The sequence below is a fragment of the Chiloscyllium punctatum genome, chromosome 22, assembly GCF_047496795.1.
Source record: "Chiloscyllium punctatum isolate Juve2018m chromosome 22, sChiPun1.3, whole genome shotgun sequence".
Lineage (NCBI taxonomy): Eukaryota > Metazoa > Chordata > Chondrichthyes > Orectolobiformes > Hemiscylliidae > Chiloscyllium > Chiloscyllium punctatum.
Window position 1 is genome coordinate 13999430 of NC_092760.1, and position 18446 is coordinate 14017875.

The window sequence follows — 18446 nt, forward strand, 5'->3', positions numbered from 1 at the left end:
TTTACTAATATAACTTTTATAACAAAACTATAATAAATCTTTAACTAAGCCTGCAATCCCAGGAGCAGCTGCGAGATCCACACTGCCTCACTATCCCGAGTGAGTAAGTAACTAGCAGCACAGATGGTTTGCAGAGTTTGTGGTGTCAGGCTTTGGGGTGAATGAAGATAGATGTTGGAGGATTTGCAATAGTGGGAGAGAATGAGGTTTGGTGGGAGGTGGGTACAGTATTAGAGATAGAGTGGACGCTGGAGAAGGTGATTGACCTATATCCTTCACTGCTGGCCATTTTTCCAGATGGCTGAGACTGCACTGACCTGGGTGGCAACCGCAGACCAGGCTGGGTACAATCATGGCCTCCCCTGCTGGGGAGGGGAGTTGGTGGTGAGTCTTGCCGCTGCACCACTCCTCCAGCGGGACCTTCAGGTCCCTGCATGCAAAGTGGAGTACAGATCTCCTCTTCTGCCGTGTCTGGGGCAAATGTCAGGAACACCGACTGCTGAGTTGCTCTGGGAAGGGTGCTCCGTTGGAAATTGGAGGGGACGCCATCAGGGCAGGGTACGTAATTAATGGGACAATTTTGGTAAAATCCAGTCTGAGAACTCGCCATGATAGCCTCCCAAAAAAAAACTTGACACAACTTGCACTTAATTAAAACAAAATGTAAGATTTAACCCAAAGTTTCCTGACTGTTAAGTTGCAAGTTTAAGTTTGTTTCACTGTGAATGTAAAATGATGGGGCTCATTTCTTAAACTTTTTCCTCACCTCTTAGTTCAAAAATATTTTCCCCGTAAAGTTGCTGGAGTTGTAAGCCAATGACACCATCTTGAGGCCAAGGCAGCACCTGGGAGATCTGCAAATGAGACAAACTGTCTCACCTTAACTAATCAGCCTTAGGGATGGAGAAACAAAGAGAGGAAACACTGACGAGGGAAATATAAAGGGGGTGAATTCAATGCCATATTATGCATAGAAAGAGGAAGTAGGAGAGGCAGAGAAAAAGCTGGACTGAGAGAGATAGCTTGGAAAATAGCATTTAAGTAAAATTCGATATTTTTAATAACACCAATTTACTAGCAGAATACAAAATTCACTAGTTTATATTGTCATTTTGTTAAAAGGATATTGATTCTAATAATGGATACCACATTCTATGGTGAGTTTCATGGACAATTAATATGCAATTGCAGTGACTCCATAATAACAACAGAGAGGTCAGGTACAAGCAGAAGTTTTTACAAAGATAATGGAGGATGAATTCTGCAACATGTGGTGATTTACAATTCATTCTTACTTGCCACAAGTTGCTCACCAATTTGCACATTATTAACTAAGTGCATTATCCATAAATTGTTAGGTCTGTTATCAAATTCTGGCCCATTGTAATTTTTAATCCATTTTCATAAACATCAATATTACATTTTATAATGACTAGCCGGGATGATACGGAGGAGAACATAGAATTAAGTCATAAGATCTCCAATTCCCATTTGGAATAAATTAACAATACACCTGTAAGTTATATAAAAACTTTTTATTACAGATATGAACAAAAATCGCATATGTTCTGAGTAGAATGCTCAGAGATCTATTCTACAGCATAGTTATTTACACCTTTTCCAATGGTTCAAACCTCTGTCAAGCAGCCTGTTACACGAAACTATCCCTTTGCCCATTCCGAGGGCACTACTGAGCTCTATATTCTTAGCAAGTTGCATTAATTCATGGTAGAGGAGTAATAGGCAAGTGCATGTTGAACAAAGACTCTATTATACTGGCTGCTTACAATTCTCTAAGAGCAAAAAACAAATTGAAAAGGCTGTGATTGATGGCCACACACTGGCCCCTGGAGGAAGTGTTGGTGATCTGTTTGAGTACAATTATAAGGGACTACTGCAATGAGGTCGAAGCAGCATATATTTCATACATGTACAAAATAAAGTTCTGCTGCTTCACAGACTGCTCTGCTACATATTATTCAATGATAAATCAGAGGAGATAGGGCGTTTCGACCAACCAAGTGAGAATGATTAGACTGCGATTGGCACTGCTACCTTGCAGTCAATATGGCTGATCTGATCAAGTGAACTATGCTGTATCTTTAAGGAAAACCTGAAGAAAAGCTCCTTCATTCCCCATCCCTCTGAGTGATGCCTCCAGCAACGCAGTTACGACCCAGCGAACATCTTCAGTAGTTTGACTATTTCTCACGTAAAGGAGAAATACATTACGTCAAAATGGGAACGAGTCTCAGAGAAATGTCTTAAAGTGCTTTCTACACAGGGACGTTGATTTCTGAGTGAAATTGCATCAATTACTTATCAGATATCTCCAAATTACATTTGGACTGAGTTCAAGAGAATTGAAGGCTCTTTTGATAGGTATGAGTCTTGTCAAAGTCACCCCCAATGTGCAACTCAAAGTGGATTTCTTTTGTTGAACAATCAGGAGTTTTCTGAACTGTGGGAAGCTCCTGTTCTGGAGTTATGAGCTCTGATTTTGTAATGGCTATTGTTGAGCTCCAACTGAGGTCTAACAGCTGGGTGGCCCCTTTAAGTCATCAAACTATTTCAAAGGCAGGCATGACCTAATTGACCAATCTTTAAGACCTGATTCCTGCTCTAAAGATGCCAGTGAAAATGCAATTAATCAAAAATCTCTTTAAGATGGGAGAGTGGGAAGATGTTAATTTTGTCTGTCATCTCCCCAATGCCCTCTATCCCCATGGCTGTATCACAGTTAACAAGCCCTCCCATCCTATTTCACAGCTCCACCCACCCCAACCTTTCCACTCTTACTGCTTTCATTGAGTGGTCAATTTTAAATCCTCAAAACACAACCATCAACTAAAGAAGTTTGGGAAGCAATGCCTTAAATGGAGGTAAATCGACAGTGTGTGAATGTGGTAAAAGAACAAAATGGTTCAAAGGTCTAGATCGTTTATGAGGAAATGGCTACACATCACAAGGATTAAGAGCCTGGGGAAGGTTGCACAACCTCGTGTTTGAGACTGCCACATCTGAATGTATTTTCAAAAGTTTCATCACATCAGGAATTCCCTTCCTTAGGGCACTGTGGGTGTACCTACAGGGACATGGACTGCGGGTTCAAGAAAGCAGATCACCACCAGCTTCTCAAGGGCAATTAAGGAACACCCATGTCCCTCAAGTAAATAATAATTTAAAAAGCCCCAAGTTCCTCCATCCAGGCCCACTCCTCATTAGTAATCCAATAAATCAATCTACATGACTCCGCCTTCCCAAACCACGAAGAAAGCAAACATGCTCTCTGAAACCTGCCTGGTTCATTTCATCATTGCCCGTTCAGATTTTTTCATCTGTCGCAGAGATTAATCTTCAATTCCAGGTTTAGACTTTATCATCATCTAATATGGTGTGAAGAGATGTCTCAAGCCTAATGGAATGAAATAATAAGTGATAGGTATATTAATGAAGAGTTAATTGAGTGTGAATTGGTTGTGTAAATATGGGAAGTTAGTAATCAGTGAGGCGAGTGTTTATGGAGTGTGGCTAATTGAAATAAAGCTCTCATTAAAATTGCGGCCCTGGACTCTGTTTAAATCAGTGTATAACAGTCTTGTCTGTAAATTGAATACATCCCAGTCAGTAGCAGGATACGAGTATGAAGAATATCTGTAGTGAGGTTGTTTGGGTTGTCATTTACAGACTGGCTCTCCATTCAGGTTTCAACTCTGTAAATAATGATTATCTCTTGCTGCTGGTGCTTGGGCCGTCCTCGATTTCCAGCTCAGAGATACTGATGTCCAGTGATTAAAAACATTGCTCATACAATAAGAAACTTCAAATTTCAATCGTCATCAGGTCAATTTGTTGATTGTATAAACACTGATCGAATCCTATGTCAGAATCAAGCACTTCAGTTTGGAAAAATGGTGAAGCCAGTTGGAAAAAATAATCACGAATACCTGGAAGAGAATCAAATGGAGAGAGACGATTATTGTTATTAACTAATAAAGCATTGCCAAGTCTGTATGATCTGAGTTCCACTACTCTCCCCGGAAGTCAATATTTCCTCTCAGTTGGTTCCCTCTAGATCCAATGTGGGAATGATGAAAAAAAACACAACCATTCAACCATCCACCATGGTGTAAAGATAGACTTGTCACACCCGTGCAGGGACAGGCGAAGGGGGAGACTGTCACACCCGTGCAGGGACAGGCGAAGGGGGAGACTGTCACACCCGTGCAGGGACAGGCGAAGGGAGAGACTGTCACACCTGTGCAGGGACAGGCGAAGGGGGAGACTGTCACACCTGTGCAGGGACAGGCGAAGGGGGAGACCGCCACACCCGTGCAGGGACAGGCGAAGGGGGAGACCGCCACACCCGTGCAGGGACAGGCGAAGGGGGAGACTGTCACACCTGTGCAGGGACAGGCGAAGGGGGAGACTGCCACACCCGTGCAGGGACAGGCAAAGGGGGAGACTGCCACACCCGTGCAGGGACAGGCGAAGGGGGAGACTGTCACACCTGTGCAGGGACAGGCGAAGGGGGAGACTGTCACACCTGTGCAGGGACAGGCGAAGGGGGAGACTGTCACACCCATGCAGGGACAGGCTAAGGGGGAGACTGTCACATTGAGCAGAGACAGGTGAGGGGGAAGACAGTCACACCCGTGCAGGGATGGCGAATGGGGAGTCTGTCACACCCGGGCAGGGACAGGTGAGTGGGCAGTCACACTGTGAAGGGACAGGCGCATGGGGCGACTGTCATACCCGTGCAGGGACAGGCGAATGGGACTGTCACACCTCTGCAGGGACAGGCAAGTGGACAGACTGTCACACCTGTGTAGGGACAGGCAAAGGGGGAGACTGCCACACCCGTGCAGGGACAGGCGAAGGGGGAGACCGCCACACCCGTGCAGGGACAGGCGAAGGGGGAGACCGCCACACCCGTGCAGGGACAGGCGAAGGGGGAGACTGCCACACCCGTGCAGGGACAGGCGAAGGGGGAGACTGTCACACCTGTGCAGGGACAGGCGAAGGGGGAGACTGTCACACCTGTGCAGGGACAGGCGAAGGGGGAGACTGTCACACCCGTGCAGGGACAGGCGAAGGGGGAGACTGTCACACCCATGCAGGGACAGGCTAAGGGGGAGACTGTCACATTAAGCAGAGACAGGTGAGGGGGAAGACAGTCACACCCGTGCAGGGATGGCGAATGGGGAGTCTGTCACACCCGGGCAGGGACAGGTGAGTGGGCAGTCACACTGTGAAGGGACAGGCGCATGGGGCGACTGTCATACCCGTGCAGGGACAGGCGAATGGGACTGTCACAACTCTGCAGGGACAGGCAAGTGGACAGACTGTCACACCTGTGTAGGGACAGGCAAATGGGGAGACTGTCACACCGTGCAGAGACAGGAAAGGGGGGGCATTTGTGGGGCACCCACAAATGTGAGATAGGAAAGGATGTCACACCCTTACCCAATGGAGGCCCTCAGTTGTTAAAGTGAAGACTGATTTGAATAATTAACATAGGCTTTGAACCAATTCACTTTCAGTTATTATCCTTGGAGCAGGTCGAGGGAAGGAGCACTTATCATGAGATTCAAATGGCTCACTACTCCTCATAAATGTGAAAAACAAAAGTTGTGGAAAAAGTGTGAATTGTAAAAGTGGTGCCAATCTACTGTTGGCTTAATGCATCAATTCTGAATCGAACGGATAATTGAAACAAGAAAGGCAGTGTGGCATTAGGACAAACAGCTCATTCTAAGGTAGGTTTTCTTTATTGCTTTCTGTCTTTGCCACTTAAAGGAAGACTTTATTTCCTTGAAACATTTTCTGTAAGAATGTTTGCTGAAGTGCTGTAAAAATCACTTCAGTATAAGGTAGTGCTACGAGTAGTCTGAGATTACGAAAGGTGAAAGTGAAATCAGCTCAGTAATTATTACTCTTGTGTTAGATAGGTTCTTATGGAACTGAAGATCCAAATGGAACAGTTAATGTTGCCACAAAGGGTTTCCGCAATTTAGCATTCTGGAAGCAAATGCATGCTGTTCAGGGCGAAAGGCAATGGGAGGCAACCACAGCACTTGTAAGGTTGTGTGAACCCTGCATATTGTTAATCACACTTGATTACTTAAGCTATTTGACTGGTTACTTAAAAGTTGCGATTCTGCAAGTTATTTTAGAAAATAGCGTTAAGTAACCGTACCAGTTTAAAACCTCAGAATCTGGTTATTGCTATAACTACTACTCAATATCCATTAGCATTGATTTATACAGAGATATAGCAAAGCCTATGGAGCCTATGCTACTCATTTTGTTGATTACCTTAAATCATTAATGACTCACAACCTCAAATATAAGATAACTCTGCTAACACCTATGCATTCATACTAAACAATGTTAATTGTAAAATTAAGATTTGTAACCAAATAATGTGCAACCTGTGTTCTGACTTCTTCTTGATCATTGACAAAAAGCAGGTAATTAACTCATTCAGGGGTTTAATAATTGACTGCTGGTAAATTCATTTCAATCCAAACTGAACAGTGTAAAAGAGCTGTATGTCTCTTTCTTCTAGATAGCAAAATCATTAAAAAAAAACATTCATTTTCATTTACTTTGCTCCATCTCTTTGAAATTTTAAATACCATGGTCTTTTTGAAAAGGTGTCAACGTTCCTGTTGCTATGAGATCAGAATCTTACATTTAACCAGTCCAAGATGAATTTATGGATGCAATGAATCTGTGCAGACTACATCATCCATTGTCCAAACAACCAAGTTCAAATTGTAACCCTCTGCATTAATGAATGAATTGTGGTGTCAGCTTACCTCCATCTTTGCGTACTTCACCAAGGTCCATTAGCACTGGGAGCATCACTAAAACTGCCACCTCTCCCTGGAGGAGGGGAATCGTCTCTGTGGGAGTTTTCCCTTTGGAACCAAAGAACAGAAATGTAATTTTAAACAAATACACAACAGCTGAGAATTTCTCACTTTGCTGCTCTAATCTGGGTGCAACAAACAGAACAAATTTCCTTTATAGTGTACTTCCAGCAAAGGTTTGGCTAAAGAACAGGAAATTCCAGGTTTTCCAGTTTTAGTGGACATACCTAGAGTGATATCTTTTAAAGGAGGTCCGTGTAGGTTTACTATGCACATCGGAGAATTTTTTAACAAGGCTTTCGAGAAATCAGATACCTTGCAATAACTGTTTGCTATGCTGGAGACTCTGCTGGGGCTATTTAGACTGGTGACTAGATTGGAGAAGGCTCTAGTCTTATCTCGGCCAATTGGAACAACGTCCCCACTAAGAACAAGCTGAACTGGAGAAATGCTGACCTAAACAAGCTGCTCAGCTCATCTCTCATTTCTGAAAAGAAAACCTTCTACATCAGTTCATTCAATCGCTCTTTCAAAAGAACATCTCAAGATTGTAGTTCCTGAGTAAGTTGTGTCCAGAAGATTTCAGAAACAATTATGCATAATGGGTCGCTTGATTATATATGCCAGAACATCAGAGCAACAGCCTCTGGATCATCCTGTGATTTATTCCTTTGTTTCAAGTACAACCCATAGCCTCAGTGTTGTTCTTGTGTCTGAAAACCAATCCTTGCGGAGAAGTCTATATTTTTGCTCTTTCCCAAGAGATTGTGTGTGAGTGTGTGTGCCTTCGGGATATTTGTATTTCCTAATTACCGACTGTGTATATTAACCAATTATAGTATTGTTATATAAAACATTCTGTTTGATAATAAGCCTGTAGTTGTGTTAATTAAGAAACCTGACGGATCTCTACTTCAAACCAGAGATATTTGATTGGTCATCCTGGTAACTGAAAAAAATAAATGGGATCTGCGAGTTGTGGGACTGCATTCTTCCTCAGCCTTGATTGTTACATGGTGAGCAATCAGAGACTGGCAGCTTCTGGGTCTTAAAGGCTATTGGTCAAAGCCTACTGGGCAATACATCGGTTAGCACTGCTGCCTCACAGTGCCAGGGACCCAGGTTGACCCCATCCTCAGGTGACTTTGTGGAGTTTCCGCATTTGCCCTGTGTCTGCGTGGGTTTCCTCCCGGTGCCCTGACTTCCTCCCACATTCCGAAGATGTGCAGGTTTGATGATTTGGCCATGGTAAATTGCCCATAGGTCCAGGGATGTGGAGGCTCGGTGGATTAGCCATGTGAAATGCAGGATTATGGGGATGAGGTGGTGGTCTGGGTGGAATGCTCTTCAGAGAGTCGGTGTGGATGCAATGGGCCAAATACCCTGCTTCCACACAGTAGGGATACTGTGACCGTAACTCTTTGGGGATAGAATGATAAGGAAGTGTGTATTGTTATTAAGCCTCTCATGAGGTGAGGGGAGTGTGGGGGTGGAGAGAGGCCTCAAGGAGCTGGAGGCAACAGTAGCAGCAGCTTTGCCCCATCCCATGAAGGAATAAAGAAAAATGTCTATTCAAAATAGTTTTCTCAGCTTTGTAATACAGTGAGTGTGCTGAAACAATGCATCACTTCTCTGGCACAAGGTCAAAATATGATGATTTGCTGATGATAAGGCTGCTTTAGCATTTCCATAAAGAAGGAAAGTGAGTTGAATGCGTCTATATTTGTCAATTCTCCAGTTCTGGATATTGGAAGGTGAACCTTGTACATTGGCTCCCCACATTAATATCGTTAAAGTGTCTCCCTCATCCTGTAGACTGATTAGGAGACCAGCAGTCAACGATTCTATTGCTTGGTTCCAGTTAATAGATTTGACGAAGAGGACACAAGCAGCCAAGACACAGATGGCACTTGAGTATCACAAGGCCAAACATATATCTTCTATTGAAAGTGCCAAAGATTTCAAAACATGTTCACTTGTAGATGACGATGTGACAACAACATCTAGACTCAGGACAAACTGGCTCTCACTGGGTCTCCAGGGGAATCACTTGTATAAAAAAAACCATTGGTGACACTTCAGACACATCAATAAGGATTCTCCTAACAGCAGGAAGCTGCATATGTAGATAATAATAACTTTAATATATTAAAATGAATGCTCCTGCATTTAATCATCTGAACATGAAAATCAATATGTTCCATGTATTGAATCACAGAATGCCTTTAGTGCAGGCAGATCCCATTTGGCTGATTGGGTCTTCACCTATCCTCTGAAGAGAATCCCATCCTATCCCCAAAACCCCATATTTATTACAGTTAACCCACCTAGACTGCACATCCCTGAACACTTGCGGGTCAGTTTAGCACGGCTAATCCATCTAACCTCCATATCTTTGTATTGTGAGAGGCTCCAGAAGAAATGCACACAAATATGGGGAGAATGTGCAAACTCCACATGACAGTCATCCAAGGCTGGAATCAAACTTCGGTCGCTGGCACTGTCAGACAGTTGTGCTAATCACTGTGCTGCCCAGTATTCTGATGAATATTTTGAAAGAAAAATCATGTTCAATGTTTGGCCATTTTAATTTATAGAAGTACAGGCAAATTAAAGTCTAATTAATTTTTAAAAATGGATTATAACTTGGTCTATATCATGAGCTTTGTTACATTAAATTTTTAAAATTTTATTGCAAATGTACGTATCTTGGCATATTATGCATAGTTTATGCAAAAGCTGAGTATAGGAAAATGTATAATTCAGTAAGTGTAATGTTGTGCGTGCAATGCATTTAACAATCATCAAATATTTCTTTAAAAATGTTTAAATTTCATTTGGAGAAAGATTGGCAGCTGAGCACAATATACAGAAAAGAAACAAAAGGCAGCCTTGGGGCCTTGAAGATCTACTCTCCGGAACAAAGTCACCAAGTAGCAGAAAGAGTCAATAGCTCAATTTTAACCTGCTTCTCTGAGCAGCAATTGAAAGGCAAATGCAGAGTAATAGCTTATTAACTTGGTTTCATTTCAATTCTAATCCAGTGCAAATGTGCAGACATTACGCTGGAGTCAGCCAAAGAAATCAAGGGTTTAACAGTTGGTAACTGGTTTAAGGATACTGCAACTTGTGAAAATCCCAAGACTTCAGAGCTCTCTTCGTGAGATAGCAATAAATGCTTGTTTTCACCAAGAAATCAGCTGTCATCCAACAAAATGGCAGGAGTTGGTATGTCTGGTCTTTTAGTGGCAAATCCACTGATGGCAGGCGATGACCGACAGTACCAGTGTCATTGTACCAGTCATCCAGAGACTGGTAATGTTCTCGGACACATGTTTGAATCTGACCACGGCAGATAGTGAAACGTGAACTTCAAAAACAATCTGGAATTAATAGTCTGATGATAAAAATGGAAATATTGTCGACTGTTGGGAAGTCCCATCTGGTTGACTAGTGTCCTTCACAGGGAATGAAACTAGTGACTGGCCTACAGCAACATGGCTGATTCTTAACTGCCCTCAAAGTGAGACAATCAGTTGCATCTATCACTAGAAAAAAAGAATGAAATCAGTTGGATGACCTATCACTGACTAAGATACCGAGAAAAACAATGGCTGAAACAGCCCTGTTGACTTTGCAAAGTTCTCCTTATTAACTTCTGGGGGCCAGTGCACAAAATGGGAGCTGTCTCACAGACTAGTCAAGCAATAGCCTGACATAGTCATACAATGGAATCATACCTAACAGACAATGTCCCAAATACCATCCCTGGATGTGTCTTATCCCATTGGCAGTGCAGACGCAGCAGAGGTGGAAACTCGGTGGTATACAGTTGAGAGTGAGTTGCCCTGGGAGCCTCCATATTGACTCCGGACTCCATGAGGTCTCCTGGCACAAGGTCAACATGACCAAGGAAACCTCCTGCTGATCACTATAGACTGCCACTATAATGGTCGATGATTCAACTCTTCTCCATGCTGAACATCCCTTGGAGTAAGCACTGATGGCAGTAAGGGTGCGGAATGTATTCAACAAGAGTGACTTGGTAGCAGAACTTCTGATCGAGCTGTCAGATCCTAAAGGACTTAATTGTTACACTGGGTCTGTGGCAGGTGGGAGGGAACCAAGAAGAGGGAAAAACATATTTGATCACATCCTCACCAATTTGCCTGCTGCAGATGCTCCTGGCCATAACGGTATTGGTAAGAGTGCTCACCACACAGTCCTTGTTTGAGACAAAGACAAAGTCCCACCCTTTATCTTGAGAATACCTTACACCATGTTGTGTGGCACTATGCTAGATGAGACAGATTTCAAACCAATCTAGTAACTCTAGACTGAGCATCCATGAGGCGCGGTGGGCCAACAGCAGCAGCAGCAGAATTGTGCTCCAGCACAATTTGTAACCTCGTGGCCCAGCGTATCCTTAAGCTAGGGGATCAACTCTGGTTCAATGGAGAGTGCCGGACACATCAGGCAGACCTGAAAATGAGGTGTCAACCTGGTGAAGCTACTAAACAGGACTACTTGCACGGCAAAAGCATAAGCCGCAAGTGATAGTACAAGTGATAAGTTTATTGACCTACATTTGTAATCACTGTGTCATGTTCTTCTCCACATCTGTTGCAATTGGACCAATACTTCAACTTGGCTGAGAGAGATTTTTGGGCGTTGTGTAAGGATTTGGAAATATACATGTCTATCTTGTTTCATTGAAACTCCTGCTGTGCACAGGAACAATTCAGCATCAACCCGGAACCCTGGCATATATGCTGCCTTTCTCTGTACCCACTGTCATTCCACTTGCTACCTCCTTCCCTGCTCTCTGGGAGTGTGTGTCCCTGAGCACAGTGTCCTTGCTGCATCATTACAATGAGTTACTGGGGCAGCAGTGAAGGACATAAGCATCCTGTGAATGGGTCAGGGATGTGTTGTCAGGGTTCTCAAGAGGCTGGCACATACTGGAAGCTGTGGATATGGGGAGCAGGTGGCTGTTGGCTCCAATCAAACAACTTACTGTGAAAATGTGCCTATGTATCTTTGACTTGGATGAAAGTTTATTGATAATTCCCTCAGGACAAATTCACGGGGAAACATTGGTGGACAATGACGAGTAATAAGAGAATATACCCCCATCCTTTACCTCTAACTTGCACCTCCCACCTAAAATGTTACCTCCAATTCTGCACACTTTCATTTTTATTAACAATCTGGAACTGTATTAGATGCTTTCAGGAAGCCACTACAGGCAAAACTCATTGACAGTTTCCAGCTACATGCTAGTGATCACCTCAATAAATTTAAAAACCAAAAGAACTGTGAATGCTGGAAATCAGAAGCAAAAACAGAAATTGCTGGAAAAGCTCAGCAGGTCTGGCAAAATGTGTGGAGAGAAATCAGAGTTACCGTATCAGGTCTAGTAACCCTTCTTCAGTTCTGTTTTTGTTACCTCAATAAATTTGACTAGATTAGTCCTTCATAGTCTATTCTTCAAATATTCTTACTGACCCTTTCCATTCAGCTAATATTTTTTCCAATGTTCAATCCCTTTGTCTGCACTGACAGATTCATATTTTCTCCAAACAAAATGTTAAACCACTGAGTCAGGCATTATCTATTTTTTCTCCTCCCTTAGACAAATGAAACGTTGGTCTTCCTTTCAAAAGGAATGCAGTATTAAAGTAGGGAGGTTCTGTTAAAACTATACAAAGAACTAATCAAATCACAGCTATAATACTGTGAGCAGTTTTGCTTATCTAAGGAAAGACAATGGATATAGAATCATAGAATCCCTACACGTGGAAACAGGCCATTGCCCAACAAATCCACACCGACCCTCCAAAGAAACCCCACCTAGATCCATTCCCCTACCCTATTGGTCGACATTTCCCCCTGACTAATGCACCTAACCTACACATCCCTGAACACTGTGGGCAATTTAGTATGGCTAATTCGCCTAACCTGCACATCTTTGGACTGTGGAAGGAAACCCACGCAAACACATACAGTCCAAAGAAGATTCACTTGACTGACACCAGGCATGGAAGAATAGTCTTACGAGAAGAAGTTGAATAGATTGGGCCTGTACTCATTGGAATTTAGAAGAATTAAAGGTAACTTAGTTGAAACACAAGATTCCTAGGGAACTTGATAGGGTAGATGTGAAGTGGTCATTTCACCTTGTGGGAAAGTCTAGGATAGGAGGTCATAATCTCACAATATGGAGTCGCACATTTAAGACAGAGGTGACGAGGAATCTTTTCTCTCAGTTAATCTGTGGAATTCTTTATCACAGAGGGTTTTAAAGGCTGGGTCATTAGTATATTCAAGACTGAGATCGACAGGGAATCAAGAATTATCGGGAAAAGGTAGGAAAGTGGAGTTGAGGATTATCAAATCAGCCATGATCTAATTGAATGGTGAAGCAGACTTGATGGGCTGAATAGTATATTTCTGCTCCTACGTCTTATGGCGATCTAACCTGTCCAAATTCCTCCGCAGCCTCTTTGCATTCTCCTCATCATTTACCTTCCTGTCTAATTTTGTACTGTCAGCAAATTTCAATGTTCTACACTCAACCTCCATTTCTAAACGATTGATATAGATTATAAATACCCGAGGCCCAGGTACTAGTACCCTGCTATTTACGGCCCGCCAACTCAAAAATGTCCCGTTCAATTCTTCTCTTTCTGTCCATTAACCACTCCTCAGTTCATTCCGTTTATTAGCCCAAGTGATAATTTTCTGTCACAAGATCTTGTGTAGCACCTTCCTAAATGCTTTTCAAAAACACAAATGCACTGCATCATGCTGTTTCCCCTTAACCATCGAGTTACATCCTCAACAGACTTAGAGTCATAGAGTAATACAGCATGGAAACAGTCCCTTTGGTCCAACCAGTCTACACTGAACATCATCCCAAACAAAACTAATCCCACCTGCCTGTCTCCTGACTGGGAGACCTCAGTCAATTGGATTGGGAACAGCATCTCCAACGCCATCACATTGAGCACGGGGCCCCCCTCCCCCAGGGTTGTGTGCTCAGTCCACTGCTGTTCACCCTGTTGACACACGACTGTGCAGTGATGTACAGGTCAAATCACACCATCAAGTTCACTGATGATATGGCTTTAGTGGGTCTTATTAGCATGAATGACGAGTCAGCATATAGAGAGGAGGTGTAGCGGCTAATGGACTGGTGCAGAGCCAACACCCTGTCTCTTTCATCTTGTCCACATTCAGAGATAGTTTAGATTAGATTACTTACAGTGTAGAAACAGGCCCTTCGGCCCAACAAGTCCACACCAACCAGCCGAAGCGCACCCACCCATACCCATTCCCCTACATTTACCCCTGCTTCTAACACTACGGGCAATTTAGCGTGGCCAATTCACCTAACCTGCACATTTTTGGACTGTGGGAGGAAACCGGAGCACCCGGAGGAAACCCACGCAGACACGGGGAGAATGTGCAAACTCCACACTGTCAGTCGCCTGAGGCAGGTATTGAACCCGGGTCTCTAGCGCTGTGAGGCAGCAGTGCTAACCACTGTGCCACCATGCCGCCCTAGAAGTTGTTGACTTCAGAAGGGCACAGAGTGACCACTCTCTGCTAGACATCGATGGCTCCCCCGTGGAGATTGTGAAGAGCACCAAATTTCTTGGCGTCCACCTGGCAGAGAATCTCACCTGGCCCCTCAACACCAGCTCCATAACCAAGAAAGCCCAACAGCATCTCTACTTTCTGTGTAGGTTGAGGAAAGCCCATCTCCAATCCCCCTCCTCACTACATTCTACAGAGAGTTCATTGAGAGTACCCTAAGCAGCTGCATCACTGCCTGGTTCAGGAGTTGCATAAACTTGGATTGTAAGACCCTTAAACAGATAGTGAGGATAGCTGAGGAGATCATCGGGGTCTCTTTTTCATCCATTACAGACATTTCCACCACATGCTGTATCCGAAAGGCTAAGAGCATTGTGGATCACCTCATAAACCCCTCACTCAAACTCATCTCCCTCCTGCCATCTGGCAGAAGATACTGGAGCATTCAATCTCTCACGGCCAGACTGTGCAACAGTTTCTTCCCCCAAGTCATGAGGCTCCTTAACACAGTATGATTGGACTCTTTCCCATCTGAAATTCTTTGCATGACTTCAAATTATTGCTAGAAAAGTGTCTATTATTTATCGTTCTTCTATTACATTGTAACTTGCATATTTTACACTTCTTATGCACTTTATGCCATGTACGAGTGTGTAGTTTATGCTGTCCATGTAATACCCTCGGTGCTGAAGGAACACTGCCTCGCTTTTACTGTACCAGTATATGGTAAAAATGACAAATAAAAAATTATTTCTACTCTCTACTCTGCTCCTGGTCAATATCCCTCCAAACCTTTCCTATTCACTACCACCTGATGAAGGAGCGTCGCTCTGAAAGCTAGTGTGCTTCCAATTAAACCTGTTGGACTATAACCTGGTGTTGTGTGATTTTTAACTTTGTACACCCCAGTCCAACACTGGCATCTCCAAATCATGTTTCCTATTCATGTAATTATCTAAGAGCCTTTTAAACTTTGTAACTCTGCCCACATCCACCAATTCCTGAGGAAGTTCAACCCACAGGCGAACCACGCTGTGTAAAAAATTTGCTCATGTCTTTCTTAAATTGGTCTCCTTCACCTTAAAAATACCCCCTGGGGGATCCAAAATGGAGGCGACCCAGCAAGTCTGAGTCTACAGTGCTCCTCCCAAGACTTGGGCAAAGTGGGCCACCCACCCCCACCACACTCACCAAATCATTTAAAATAGCTATATAATTTAATTAGTTGCTTAGTATTAAATTTAAACAATCTAATCTTTAGCAAAAATGACTAAAGGGAAGGGAGCCTGCAGCTCTCAGCAAGCAGGAACCCCTCCCCCACCCTCTCCAGCCACAGCAGAGGCGTCCACAGCTGCCCCGGGGGACTTACCTACGATGGCGAGCCTCGTGGAAATTATCTCCAAACACGATGCGAAGATCGACGCTTTTATTGAAGAGTCCTGAAGCCGATGGGACTCACTCTTGGCCGTGCTGCAAAAGCACGACCGAGACATTAAAGAAATCAAGCTCCGAGTCGGAGGGGCGGAGCTAAAGGCCACGATCTCCGAAACTACAGCGCAATCGGCCGTGGATCGGGTCCGGACTCTCGAACAGCGAGTCCGGACCTTAGAGAATCACACTGATGACCTCGAGAATCGAGGTCGTCGAAAAAATATTCGTTTGCTGGGCCTTCCCAAACGAGAAGAGGAAGGCCAGCTTACAGCGTTCCTCGAGCAGTGGCTGCCACAGCTTTTAAATCTGGAGGCTGGATCAGGCCAGGTAAGGGTAGAATGGGCCTACCGGGTCGCAATATGCGGGCCCGGCTCGAACCAGCGCCCATGCCCGGTCCTGTTCCGGCTGCAGAGCTACAAGGAGAGACAGATACTCCTAGAAGCCTCTAGAACTCTTGGAAAAGATTCCCAAGCCATGATCTATAAAGGATCCAAGATCATGTTATTCCAGGACTTTTCCCCAGCTCTGGTCCGAAAGAGGAAGGCATTCGATGAGGCGAAGAAGTGTTTAAGGGACTTAAATATTCAGTACTCCTTGTGCTACCCAGCGACGCTACGCTTTAACCATGAAGGATCCGTGTATAACTTCGGATCGCCGGAAAAGGCTAAGGAATTTTTGGACTCTCTTAGATAAATTGTAAGAGATAATGGATGTTGGTTTGCCTTCCCCCCACTCCGGTTTATATCACCCCCTTTTTTTATTTTTTCTTACCTTACTGTTTAATATTATCTTGGGGGGTGGGGACAGGGATTTATTTATTTGTTCTTTATTTAACAATTTTCTCCCCCCCCCCCTTGGGTTTTTTATTATTATTCTATGCATATATTGTGTGTGTATACACAAGCCGGGGGGTTTAGTTAATGTTGGTGGGGGAGGTGGTTACTTTATTCTATTTTACCTCTGTCTTTAGGAGCGGGGTTGTTTTCCCTTGTTATTTTGTATTATTATAGTTAATTATTACTTGTTGAGGTTGTAATTTTATAGTTATATATGTTTATACATGGTATTAACATTACCAAATATATCCAGGTGTTGGTGTGGGTGGGGGGGGTGGGGGGGGCTGGGGGTAGGGTGCTCATTGTTAACTCTAGCTTTGTATTATATCTGAATTCTCCTCATTCTATTGAGGAGCGCCTGGGTCAAGGGTGGGGCATTGGATGGGAGAGGATACGATGGACCTTTGGAAAGGAAGTGACACCCCCTGGGAGCAAGGGGGAAAATCTCCATTTAAATATGTTTTTTTTCATTATTTAGAAATAGTTTTTTATTATATTGTTGTGAGTGTATTAGAGAGCCTTTATTTTTGTTAATTTTATATGCTCTATGCTCGGGATGTTCTGGATAGGGTTTCCCCTCCCGAGGGGTCTCAGATTTGCCTGGACGATTATGGTTGATCAGTCGGTTAAGTGGTGCACCTGGAATGTCAAGGGGAGTAATTCACCAGTCAAAAGGAAGAAAATATTATCAAATCTCAAGAAAGAAAGAGTTGATATAGCTCTCCTACAGGAGACACACCTGTTGGATAAAGAACATTTGAAATTACGACGGGGTGGATTTGATCAGGCCTTTTTTTCTTCTTTTAGCTCAAAAAGTATGGGAGTTGTTATTCTTATTCGGAAGAATTTCCCTTTCAAAATCCTAAATCAGATAAGAGACGAATCTGGACGATATATTCTGATTAAAGCCCTTATAAATTGAGAGGAATATGGGATTTTAAATTTGTACTGCCCCCCGGCACACACCTTTAAATTTATAATGGAAGCCTTCTCAAAATTGATGGCTCTTGGTGCCCGTCATACAATTATAGGGGGAGACTTCAATTGTATTATGGATCCGGAAATAGATAGGATTCCCAAGAGTACTGCAGGAGTATCTCCCAGATCTAGACAATTGGTGGATCTGAACAAAGAATTAGGATTAGTAGATGTATGGAGATGTCTTCATCCACAGGGCAGAGATTTTTCTTTTTACTCCAATCCACATAAATGTCAGACCAGAATTGATATGTTTTTTGCCCCCTCGATTTTTTAAAATTCCATATCATCCTGTAAAATAGGTCGTATAGTAATTTCCGACCACGCTGCTTTATATATGGAAATCAAGGCGAGGAACAACGGGACATCCCCTCGGCATTGGCGTATGGACCCCTTCCTAATGAAAGATAGTAAATTTGTAAAGTACTTCTCTCAAGAATTTAAAACTTTTTTAGAAATTAATTTAGGTACGGCTAGCAATCCATCAAAAATGTGGGAGACCATCAAAGCTTACACGCGAGGTTTGATCATCTCCTACTCAGCGACCCAGAAAAAATTAAAGGGAGAACAACAGCGTCTGCTTGAAGCTCGTTTAAAAGCAGCTGAAACAGCATACACTGATAGACCTTCTAATATCAAATTGCAAAGGATTACGGCCCTTAGGACAGCTCTAAACACTACGCTTACCCAAACGGCTAAGAGGGAAATATTACTTGCAAAA

General features: G+C 43.4%; 1 protein-coding gene across 1 annotated transcript in view; it reads right to left on the reverse strand.

Annotated features, from left to right (window-relative positions):
- Positions 1 to 1520: 1520 nt before the first annotated feature.
- trim44 (tripartite motif containing 44) overlaps positions 1521 to 18446 on the reverse strand; it is a 120127-nt gene continuing 103201 nt past the window's right edge. The window contains exons 5-6 of the mRNA XM_072591841.1: positions 6825 to 6926; positions 1521 to 3947 (exon numbers count right to left, since the gene is read on the reverse strand). Of these exons, the coding sequence (XP_072447942.1) occupies positions 6842 to 6926 (85 nt within the window). The 3' untranslated portion in view covers positions 1521 to 3947; positions 6825 to 6841. The remainder of the gene's footprint in view (positions 3948 to 6824; positions 6927 to 18446) is intronic.